The 12659-nt window shown below is 41.6% G+C and overlaps 1 protein-coding gene across 16 annotated transcripts in view; it reads left to right on the top strand.

Moving 5' to 3' along the window:
• Window positions 1-12659, top strand: part of Clip1 (CAP-Gly domain containing linker protein 1) — a 149965-nt gene that overhangs the window by 114324 nt on the left and 22982 nt on the right. For all 16 annotated transcript variants that reach the window (XM_045132049.1, XM_045132044.1, XM_045132042.1 and 13 more), the window contains 3 exons: window positions 160-276; window positions 4750-4856; window positions 10235-10355. In XM_045132049.1, the coding sequence (XP_044987984.1) occupies window positions 160-276; window positions 4750-4856; window positions 10235-10355 (345 nt within the window). The remainder of the gene's footprint in view (window positions 1-159; window positions 277-4749; window positions 4857-10234; window positions 10356-12659) is intronic.

The following is a 12659-nucleotide window of genomic DNA, read 5'->3' as shown; positions in this document are numbered from 1 at the left end:
CCATACTGTGTCACAGTGCAGACCCTTCAGAGCTTGGTTTGTTTGCTTTAGGGCTAGGTTGATGACTCTTGTCCTCCGTGCCCCACACAGACTCAGAGCATCCCTAGATGTGCCAGGGAAGGATGGCCTGCCTTCCTCACTATGGTTTCTTATACTTAGGCTGCTCAGACTGCGGAAGATGCCATGCAGATTATGGAACAGATGACCAAAGAGAAGACTGAAACATTGGTCTCCTTGGAGGACACCAAGCAAACAAATGCAAAACTACAGAATGAAGTAATCACATTTAAATGTTTTTTTTCTTTCTTTTCTTTTTATTTGAGGTAGGGTCTTGCTCTAGCCCAGGCTGTCCTGGAATTCATTATGTAGTCTCAGGGTGGCCTCAAATTCATGGGGTGATTCTCCTACCTCCACCTCCCCAGTGCTGGGATTAAAGGCATATGCCACCACACCTGCTGGTTGTTTTTTTTTTTTTAATTTATTTTCAAGCAGAGAGAGGGCAAAGAGAGATGGAGAGTGGGGAGGGAGAGAATGGGCATGCCAGGGCCTCCAGCCACTGCAAATGAACTACAGATTCATGCACCACTGTGCATCTGGCTTTACATGGGTACTGGGGAGTTGAACCTGGGTTGTTAGTCTTTGTAGGCAAGTGCCTTAACTGCTGAGCTATCTCTTCAGCCCCTTAAATGCTATTTTGTTTAAGGAACAGCTTATGGACTTCATGGAGTATTTAGTCACTAATTCAGGAGTATTTTAAAAAATATTTTATTTTTATTTTATTTATTTGACAGAAAGAGGGAGAGAGAGAGAGAATGGGTGTGCCAGGGATCCAGCCACTGCAGATGAACTCCAGATGCGTGCACCCCCTTGTGCATCTGGCTAACATGGGTCCTGGGGAATTGAACCTGAGTCCTTTTTGCAGACAAACATCTTAACTGTTAAGCCATTCCTCCAGCCCAGGAGTATTTTTTTTTTTTAAGTATGGACTTGCACAGCTTTGATTTGTGTTAGTAGAGTCAAATGTACTCCAAGTCATCATAATGTTAAATAAAATGTATTGCTTCATCACTTATTTAGTAGGCTTAACCTTTAAACACTGAAGGGGAAGCTGAGTGTGTGGGTGCATGCCTATAATATCAGCACTTGGGATGTGGAGGCAGGATGATCAGGAATTGGGCTATAAAAGACCCTGTCTAAAAGAAATGAAAAAATGAGAGGGAAACCCTAATGGCATGACTTTTTTTTTTTTTTTTTTTTTTTTGATGTAAGGTTTGCTGTAGCCCAGGCTGACCTGGAATTTACAATGTAATATCAGGCTGGCCTCAAACTCACAGTGATCCTCCTACTTCTGCTTCCAAGTGATAGAATCAAAGGCATGCACCACCATGGCCGGCCAAAAGCTTTCTAAACTCACAATCAGGCAAGATGCTAAGAAAGTAGATCAAGGGAAGGAACTGCCAAATTGAATAGTTACCATGAAGACTAGCCCTCTCACTGTGCAAGGAAGAAGTGGATCCTACTATGATGGATCCCATAGTGTGTCTATTTTAGTCAGACCACAAGATTTCAGTGTTTTTGTTTTACGAGGTAGGGTCTCACGTTAGCCCGTGCTGACCTGGAATTCACTGTGTAGTCTCATAGTGGCCTCAAACACACAGTGATCCTCCTATCTTAGCTTCCTGAGTGCTGGGATTAAAGGTGTGTATCATCACACCCGGCTTGACTTTAATGATTTATTTCCCTTATTCATAAACCTGTAATGAAAAAAAGGGGGAGAGGCTGGAGTGATAGCTTAGCAGTTAAGGTGCTCACCTGTGAAGCATAAGGACCCAGGTTTGATGCCCCAGGACCCACGTAAGCCAGATGCACATGATGGTGAGCATGTGTCTGGAGTTCATTTGCAGTGGCTAGAGCCCCCAAAGTGTCCATTCTTTCACTCTCTCAAATAAATAAATAAAAATAATACATATATATTTAAAATCCCTTAATGTTAGAGAGCATTAAAAAAATAGATAGTAGTGTTAACACTTGCATGAAGAAGCCAGGCATGGTGGCACACACCTTTAATCCCAGCATTTGAGAGGCAGAGGTAGAAGGATCCCTGTGAGTTCAAGACCAGCCTGAGACTACAGAATGAGTTCCAGGACAGGCTGGGCTAAAGTAAGATGCTACCTCAAACAACAACAACAAGCCACCAAAAAAATCTTGTAAGGTATTTCTAGATTCCTGGCAGGTGTCCATGTGACATGGCCATGGGCAAGCTCTGTCATCTGGCTGTAGGAGACCAGGATACAAAGGTGACAGAGCCAGCCAGGCTCAGGGGTCATACCCTGTATCATAGATGGCTTGTACAAGGTCCATCATTGGTGAGGGCTCTACACAAAACACTCAGCCACCTGCTAGAGACGTGATCAGCCATCTCCAACTCATGTCATGCTTGACTATCCCACCAGGGTTTAGGCATAAGCAGGGTGCATATCCTGTGGGCAGTGATAGGACCAAATGCAAGCAGGGTACCCTTCATACTCATGGCACGGCTTCTTCCTCATCACTGTAAACTGCAGAGAGATGGATACTAAATTTTTGCCAATCAACAAATGGTTGATACAAATAAATAATTTTTGTCATAAGATTTACATAAATTCAATGTTAAAATTGGAAAATATTGGGCTGGAAAGATGGCATAGCGGTTAAAATTGGAAAATATCATACCCTACATTATTAATCTATGGGGAAAGGGAAGGTGGTTTTTTTTAATTAATTTATTTATTTGAGAGCGACTGACAGAGAGAGAAAGAGGCAGATAGATAGATAGATAGATAGATAGATAGATAGATAGATAGATAGGTAGGTAGGTAGGTAGGTAGGTAGGTAGACAGACAGACAGACAGACAGACAGACAGACAGACAGACAGACAGACAGAGTATGGGCATGTCAGGGCCTCTCGCCACTGCAAAGGAACTCCGGACACGTGCACCCCCTTGTGCATCTGGCTAACATAGGTCATGGGGAATTGAGCCTCGAACCGGGGTCCTTAGGCTTCACAGGCAAGTGCTCAACCACTAAGCCATCTCTCCAGCCCAGAAGCTATTTTTTTACGTTGGTAGTGAGCACTGGGGAGACTTAAAACTCACCAAAGTGCTAAGTTGACTTGCCAATTACTTTCTGCTTTCTTTTTCTTTTTTCTTTTCTTTTTTTTTTTTTTAAGAAGTAGGGTCTTGCTGTAGCCCAGGCTGACCTGGAAAATTCACTGTGCAGTCTCAGGGTGACCTCAAACTCATGGCAATCGTCATATCTGTGCCTTCTGAGCACTGGGATCTAAGGCACACGCAACCACACCCAGCTTTCTGCTTTCTTTTTCTTTTTCTTTTTCTTACTTTTTTGTTTGTTTCAAGATAGGGTCTTGGCTATAGCACAGGCTGAACTGGAATTGATTATGTAGCCTCAGCCTGGCCATGAACTCACAGCAATCCTCCTGCCTCAGCCCCATGAGTGCTGGGCGTTTTTGCTTTTAAAGATGGACCATTTTGAATAGCAACCTCAGTGGTAAATACTGAGAATTGTATGGAAGATCAAAGAAGCCAGACATGGTAGCATACACCTGTAATTACAGTACATAGAAGGCTGAGGCAGGAGGATTGCTATAAGTTCAAGGCTAGCCTGGGCTACATAGCAATACTCGATGTGGTGGTTTGAGTCAGGTGTCCCCCATAAACTTAAGTGTTCTGAATGCCAGGCCCTCAGCTGGTGGCAATTTAGTAATTGGATCCTCCTGAAGCCAGGGTGTTGTTGGGGGCGGGCTTATGGTTATTACAGCCAGCTTCCCCTTGTCAGTGTTTGGCACACTCTGATACTGCTGTTGTCCAACTGGTGTTGGCTAGGAGGTGATGTCCACCCTCTGCTCATGCCATTGTTTTCCCCTGCCATCATGAGGCTTCCCCTTGAGTCTGTAAGCCAAAACAAACCCTTCCTTCCTACAAGCTGCTCTGGGTCGGGTTCTTTGTACAACTACAGGAAGCTGATTGCAACACTGTTTTAAAAAGATACCTAACCAGGGCTGGAGAGAGAACCCAGCAGTTAAGGTGCTTGCCTACAAAGCCTAACGATCCAGGCTCTATTCACCAGTACTCACATAAAGCCAGATGCACAAAGTGGCACATATATTTGGAGTTTGTTTTCATAACTAGAGGCTCTAGTGGGCCTATTCTTTCCTCTTCATCCTCCTCCTCTTCCTCCTCTTTCTTCTCCCTCCCTCTCTCTCTCTCTGCTTAAATAAGTAAATAAAATATATTTTAAAAAAATACCCAGTGAGCCGAGCATGGTGGTATATGCCTTTAATCCCAGCACTTGGGAGGCAGAGGTAGGAGGACCACCATGAGTTTGAAGCCACCCTGAGACTACATAGTGAATTCCAGGTCAGCCTGAGGTAGAGGGAAACCCTACCTCGAAAAAACAAAAACAACAACAAAAAACAACCCAGTGAAAGAAAGATTAGAGAAACCTTTTGTTTTATGTAGCAATTTAGTTTGATTTTTTTTGGTTAGATATGCAGGAAATGGACTAAATAAAGATGTTAGCAATTTATAGTCACATGTCATTTATAATCTTTTCATCAGATGACCCAGTCCCTTATTACAAGTGACTAATTCCATCTATTTTTAAGTACACATTTTGGTGAGTAATTTATCCAGCCATGTCATTGGAAAATGAAGTAATTTCATCAAGCCTTTTTTCTTTTGGTTTTCAAGTTGGACACACTGAAGGAAAACAACTTGAAAAATCTGGAGGAGTTGAACAAATCAAAAGAACTTCTGACTGTAGAAAATCAAAAGATGGAAGAATTCAAGAAAGAAATGTAAGTTTATCTCCTTTGAGAGAAACTATGTAACTCATTTTAAATTTCAAAAAGGAAAGTAATGTGAATTATTTTATAAATATTTGGAAAGTACACAAAGTAAAAACAACAACAACAAAAAACTTGCCCTCTATACCCCAAGTGCTGTTGTGTTCCCCAAGAAGCAAATTCAATAATCACTATTAGGTCAGAGCTACAGCTAAGTTTAGGATCAAAGGGAACTGTGTGCTAGCTGATGAGTTATGACATTTGGGTCCAAGTGTGACTTTATAAAGTTATGAAAGTATAATGACAGCCAAATGTTTTTAAGTAGTATGCACACATGATAGCTAGTCATAAAATTTGGAACCAGCACCCCTTTATTAATAAATCCTTCTAAAAGCAGCTGACTGTGGTAGCATATACTATAATCCCAGAACTGAGAGAGCCTGAGGCAGGAAGATTGCTAAAAGTTTGGAGCCAGCCTGGGCTACCTTGTCTCAAAATCAAAGAAGGCCACTTCTGCCACAGGCCCAGAAGTATGATGTGGCTGGGTCACTGTCAGTAGCCATTTTCAATTTTCAGAGTCTGTTGACTGTAATCTTGCTGTTTATATGTGCATGTGCTTATATCTGATCACTGGCACCCAGCCTCCTGGACAGAAATAAAATGGCATTGTTGGGGATCTTTTGGAAGTGTCATAGCGTGCTGTGTGGTGATGGCCTTCAGCATCCTCTTCATGCAATAGCTTAGCTAAGTAACACTTGAATTTCCATCAGATTTCACTATGAATAAGGACTTGCCGGCAGAAATAATAGAAAGAGTGGTTAACCTGTTTATCTCTGAACATTGGTTGAGATAAATTCCCAGATTCTATTCTCTCTTTTTATGTTATTAGATCAATGATATGTATAAATAATTAAGATGCAACCATTTCATACAGAGTTTAATAGTCTGTAACAATCAATTTCAGTACTGTTGCCATTTTCTTTTCAAGGTGGGGTCTCACTCTGGCCCAGGCTGACCTGGAATTCCCTATGTAGTCTCAGGATGGCCTCAAACTCATGGCAGTCCTCCTTCCTCTGCCTCCTGAGTGCTGGGATTAAAGGTGTGCGTCACCACATCTGGCTTCAGTACTGTTACTTAATACTATATTCTGCAAATGCTGTTCTGTCTTGTAGTAAGGTAGCTTAAAGGCACATAGTAGAAAACAAAGTTACTCCATTCCTTCCATTGGGTTTGGCAATGATACATCTCTACATAATGGCTAGCCTCTCTATTAAGAAAAGTTATTTTTCTTATTGTGGATTACATCTGTATTACTCATTTCAGTTTTCACAGCCTACATTGTTTAGAACATTAACCAGAATACCTCTACTCTTAGGAAATTCTGTAATTTATTTCAGGTATTAAAATGTTTAAAAAATGAAATAAAAATAACAATTTTAAAATAAGCCAGGCATGGTTAATACCAGTGCCTAGGAGATTGAGGTAGGAGGATCAGCATAAATTCAAGGTAAACCTAGAGCTAACAGACTCAGTTCCATGTCAGGCTGGGCTAGAGTAAAACCTTATCTCAATTAAAAAAAAAAAAGGTGGGGGCTGAAGCAATGGCTTAGCAGTTAAAGCACTTGCCTGCAAAGCCAAAGGACCCAGGTTCAATCTCCAGCATCCACGTAAGCTAAATGCACAAGGTGGCACGTGCATCTGGAGTTCATTTGCAATGGCTACAGGCCTTGGTGCACAGATTTTCATTCTCTCTCTCTGTGTCTGCTTCTTTCTCTCTCTCAAATAAATAGCTAAAATAAAATATTTTTAGCCAGGCATGGTGGTGCACGTCTTTAATCCTAGCACTCAGGAGGCAGAGATAGGAGGATTGCCATGAATTCGAGGCCATCCTGAGACTGCATAGTGGATTCCAGGTCAGCCTGAGCTAGAGTAAGACCCTACCTCGAAAACCCAACAATAATAATAATTAAAATAAAATATTTTTTAAAACTTTAGCTGGGCATGGTGATACATACCTTTAATCCCAACACTTGGGAGGCAGAGGTAGGAGTATCACTGTGAGTTTGAGGCCAGCCTGAGACTACATAGTGAATTCCAGGTCAGCCTGGACTAGAGTGAAACCCTACCTAAAAAAAAAAAAAAGTTTAAAACAAGCCTATCTAGTTCTTAAGCACCAAGATAAATAAGATGATTTACAGATAGAACTAGGAAAATGTTCAAACTTAACATATGAGTAAGGCCTCTGATCAAGTGTGGACACATGATTTAAGTGTGTCCAGCTAGCTGCCATTCTCTGAAAAAGACTATTCTTTGAATGAAATAAGCAAAGTTGGGCTGGAGAGATGGCTTACCAGTTAAGGGGTTTGCCTGCAAAAAGCCAAAGGATCCTGGTTCAATTCCCCAGGACCCACATAAGACAGATGCTCAAGGGGGGGCGCATGTGTCTGAAGTTCATTTGTAGTGGTTGTAGGCCCTGGCATGCTCATTCCCTCCCTCCCTCCCTCCCTCCCTCTCCCTCTCTCTCTCTCAAATAAGTAAATAACATATTTTTAAAAAGAAGAGAAAAAAATTTGAGGGGTGGAGAGATGGCTTAGCAGTTAAGGTGCTTGCCTGCAAAGCCAAAGGACCCAGGTTTGACTCCCCAGGACCCATGTAAGCCAGATGCACAAGGGGGCGTATGTATCTGGAATTCATTTGCAGTGGCTAGAGGCTCTAGAGTACCCATTCTGTCTCTCTACCTGCCTATTTATGTATCACTCTCAAATAAATAAGTAAAAATAGTTTTTTTTTAAAAAAGAAAAATGCAAAGTTGAATAATTGTAGAATGATGATCCTATATTTTGGTTTTTGAGGTAGGGTTTCACTCTAGTTCAGGCTGACCTGGAATTCACTATGTAGTCTCAGGGTGGCCTTGAATTCATGGTGAGCCTCCTACCTCTGCCTCCCAGGTGCTGGCATTAAAGGTATGTGCCAACAAGCCTGGCCTGTTTTAAGATTTTTTATTTAATTTAATTAATTTATTTATTTGAGACTGAGAGAAAGAAGCAGAGAGGGAGGGAGATAGAGAATGGGTGTGCCAGGGCCTCTAGCCACTGCAGACAAACTCCAGATGCATGTGCTACCTTGTGCATTTGGCCTACATGGGTCCTGGGGAATCAAACCTAGGTCCTTTGGCTTTGCAGGCAAGTGCCTTAACCGCTAAGCCATCTCTCCAGTCCTGTTTTAAGATCTTTTTTAAGCCGGCCGAAGCAGCACATGACTTGCCTTTAATCCCAGCTCTCAAGAGGCAGAGGTGGAAGGATCACTGTGTGTTTGAGGACACCCTGAGACTATAAGGTGCATTCCAGGTCAGCCTAGGCTAGAGCAAGACCCTACCTCAAAAAAAAAAAAAAAAAAAAAAAAAAGAAAAAAAAAATTTTCTTTAATCTTAAACCTTTAAAACCTTGGCTTAGGGCTGGAGAGATGGCTTAGCGGTTAAGCGCTTGCCTGTGAAGCCTAAGGACCCCGGTTCGAGGCTCGGTTCCCCAGGTCCCACATTAGCCAGATGCACAAGGGGGCGCACGCATCTGGAGTTCGTTTGCAGAGGCTGGAAGCCCTGGTGCGCCCATTCTCTCTCTCTCCCTCTATCTGTCTTTCTCTCTGTGTCTGTCGCTCTCAAATAAATAAATAAATAATTAAAAATATATATATAAAACCTTGGCTTACGCTAAGAGCCTACAGTGAACTGGGTGTGGTTCAGTGGTAGAGTACTTGCTTAGTGTACAAGGCCCTGGGTTTAGTCCACCCAGTACAAAAAAAAAGGGGGGGGCCTAATTTTGGGCTGGATAGATTGCTTAGTGGTTAAGGCACTTGCCTGCAAAGCCTAAGGAACCAGGTTCAATTCAATACCACGTAAAACGGATGCACATGGTGGCACATGCATCTGGAGTTTTTTTTGCAATGGCTAGAGGCCCTGGTGCACCCATATTCTCTCTCTCTCTCTCTGTAATAAATAAATTAAAAATTAAAAAGCCTGATTTTAGTGAGCTAAGAGAATTTTTGTGTGGATTTATTCCTCTAAATCTTTATGAGGTTATCATAGAAGGCATATTATAAGTAGGGGAAGAATTAAAAATCAAGAAAATTGAAGATGCCAAGCCTTGCCACCCCATTAGATAATTAAAGTTAAAAATAGATAAATTCATCCATCAGCAAATGGATTCATGCCCAGATGACTGAATTCAGAATCCAGCCACACATGACAGCCTGCTACGTGAGTTTAACCACCACTGGCACCAAACTAAAATTCAGTGATCAAGTAAAAATATTTTGAATATCCATGTATAAAAGGTAATAATTAAGAATTTATGGGTTGCCAGGTGTGTTGGCACATGCCTTTAATCCCAGCACTCAGGAGTCAGATGTAGGAGGATCGCGGAGAGTTCAAGGCCACCCTGAGACTTCATAGTGAATTCCAGGTCAGCCTGAGCTAGAGTGAGACTCCACCTTGAAAAACCAGGAGAAAAAAAAAAAAAGAATTTATGGGTTAATTTTAATAATAGGAAAATGTTGAATAAACATCTACACTGCATGTATATACATGCATATCCATACGTGTGTGTATTTTTGTTGTTGTTGTTTTTGTTTTTTCAAGGTTGGCTTCCCAGACTGACCTGCAATTCACTACATAGTCTTACTCAGGGTGGCCTTGAACTCATGGCGATCCTCCTACCTCTGCTTCTGAAGTATTGGGATTAAATGCATGTGCCACCATGGCCAGTTTCAGGCTGTTTCATTTAATTACAAATTAGCATTGTTAGAAAGAATACTGTCAAAATAAAACACACTAGTTAATCCTTTGGGTACTTAACCTCTAGTTTTCCTAAAAATATACTCAGATACAAATAATAGCACTTGACTCTGATGGACATTGGCAAATGGACCTTTGTATTTTTATCTCTGCCAGAGCAAAAAGGTTAAAATTCTGTGCATCTAGAACAGAGTGCCTGGGCAGCAGTTAAATCACTTAATTTCCATAATGGATCTTGGTACAGTTATCTAATAGAAATATTCCTAAATACAAAAAGGCTGTATTGACTATCTGTTTTTTTATCTATTTTTTAGCAAAATTCCTGGGTGTGTGTGTGTGCGTGCATGTGTGTGTAGTGTTTATTAGAATTTTTAAGATGTCATAATTGTGGGTGGCTATTCTCCTTTTGAGAAGTTAAAGCTGTGTGGCCCTGCCTGTGTGTGGCCGACATGATCTCCTGTTGTGATAGATCCTATCATTATAGATCTTATTGGGCATGTGACCCAGATCTATTTTCCTCAGCACTGTGAAGCTGGTTGTCTCCCACAGTTTCCTTGCTTGTCTTGTTTCTATGGTAACCCTGCACTCACTGTGCTTGCAGAGAAACCCTAAAGCAAGCAGCAGCTCAGAAGTCCCAACAGCTTTCAGCATTGCAAGAAGAAAACATCAAACTTGCGGAGGAGCTTGGGAGGAGCAGGGACCAAGTCACAAGTCATCAAAAGGTCAGTAGACTTTGCTGGGGTTTCGATCTACATGTTATAGGCTGCTCTATGTGGTGTTCCTGGAGGCTCCTCAGATCTGTTCAGTACAGATGGGTTCTTAAAAATGGGATTTCCACTTATCTGTGATATCTCCTATATATATATGTATGTATGTATGTATGTATATGTGTGCGTGTCTCCTGGTTTTCAGTAAAGCATGCTGCTATAGGATTTACAGCAGGAATGAACTGACAGACCCACTAACAACATACCACCACCACCACCCGCACCAGATCTTGTGAACAGGAAATAAGGTCCTAACTAGACTATTTTCCAGCAGTGTATTTAAATGAAAAGGAACAATATTTTCTCCCTTGAAGCTTTGATTTCAAAATTATTTTTCTTTTTAACATTTTTCCCTCTTCCTTTTTTGTTGAAATTAAAGATACAGAAGCTGATAATGTGAATTTGGTGTGAGGGTTGATAATTGATTTGAAATAAAACTCTGCTTCTAATTAAGATTAGAAAGCACCTTTTCCCCCAATATACTTGAGAGTCTGCATGTGCTGGTAATGTATTGAATGTTGGTAATAACACAAGTGAACAGCAGCCCATTTGTTTCTGTGTTGTTTCTAAGTTGTAGAGGGTTCTGACAGAAGTTGATAAAACATGAGAACAGAATTTTTAAAGGATGCTGCATTCTGCTTTACATTCTTCTCTAACACTAGAACCAAAATGCTAAATTATTAGTCATGTCTAACCCTAGAACAGAAGCTAAAAATAGCATTTTGAGAAACTTTACTGTGCAACCATTCATGCTTTCTTTGCTCTGTGAAGGGAACAAAAAAATCCCATTATGCTATAAACATTAATTCTAACTTAGGATAGAGTAGTTTGGAGTCACTGTACTGAATTCTCATTGAGATAGTACAATTTGTGATGAAAACACTTTAAAAAAAAGTTGTATTTATTTATTTGCAAGCACAAAAGGAGAAGAAAGACAAAGAGAATGGGTGCAACAGGGCCTCCAGCTGCTGCAAACAAACTCCACATGCATGCGCCACTTTGTGCATCTTGCTTTACATGGGTACAGGGGCATCAAACCTGGGTCATTAGGCTTTGCAGGCAAACACCTTAACTGCTAACCCACCTCTCCAGCCCTAGCACTTTCTTTTTCATCAGGACCTCCTGCCACTACAAACTCCAAATTCATGTGCCACTTTGTACATCTGGTTTTACATCATTACTGGGTGATCAAACCCAGACCATTAGGCTTTACCAGCCTTTAAGTGCTGAGCCATCTCTCTAGCCCAAAAGAATTTTTAATATATGTGTTTGTGTGTGTGAGTGTGTGTGTGTATAATATATATATGTTTTTCAAAGTAGGGTCTTGCTCTAGCCCATGCTGACCTGGAATTTACTATGCAATCTAAGGGTAGCCTTGAACTCACAGCGATTCTCCTACCTCTGCCTCCTGAGTGCTAGGATTAAAGGCATGCACCACCACGTTGGCTTTAAAATATTTTTTAATTATCTCTGAAGTGCAGAGATAATTTTTTATGAGATAGAGAGAGAAAAAAATTGGTGCTCCAGGACCTCTACCCACTACAGTGGAACTGCAGACAAATGTGCCGCCTTGTGCACATACATGACCCTGTGCCCATACATGACCTTGTGTGCACCACCTTGGGCATCTGACTTATGTGGGTTCTGGAGATTCCAACCTGAGTTCTTACACTTTGAAGGCAAGTGCCTTAACCACACTAAGTCATATCTTCAGCCCCCAAAGACTTTTGTTGTTGTTGTTTGTTTGTTTGTTTTGGTTTTTCAAGGTAGGGTTTCACTCTAGCTCAGACTGACCTGGAATTCGTTATGTAGTCCCAGGGTGGCCTCAAACCCATGGCGATCCTCCTACCTCTGCCTCCCAAGTGCCGGGATTAAAGGCATGCGTCACCACACCTGGCAGGTTGGTTGATTTTTTTGTGGTAGGGTCTTGCAGTAACCCAGGCTGACCTGGAATAAACTATGTGTCCTCAAGTTGGCCTCAAACTCACGATTCTCATACCTCGGCCTCCCAACTGCAAGAATTAGAGGCTTGCGCCACCATGCCCAGCAAGACTTTTTTTCTTTTTCCAAACATTGACAGACTATTGTGAGGAGGTTGTCACCTGGGACTCCACCCTCATAAATTAAAAAAGTGCATAATGAAGAAGGGATTTAGGAATCTTTGTATAATATCTACATCCTGGGCCCACAAGGCAGGAAGGGTGCGATTACTGGGTGGTCTGGGAGATGGAGGCAGGGCCTCCTCCCCCCTACATCCCC

The sequence above is a fragment of the Jaculus jaculus genome, chromosome 13, assembly GCF_020740685.1.
Source record: "Jaculus jaculus isolate mJacJac1 chromosome 13, mJacJac1.mat.Y.cur, whole genome shotgun sequence".
NCBI lineage: Eukaryota > Metazoa > Chordata > Mammalia > Rodentia > Dipodidae > Jaculus > Jaculus jaculus.
Note: the sequence above shows the minus strand (reverse complement) of the source record. Positions and strands in the feature narration are given on the sequence as shown.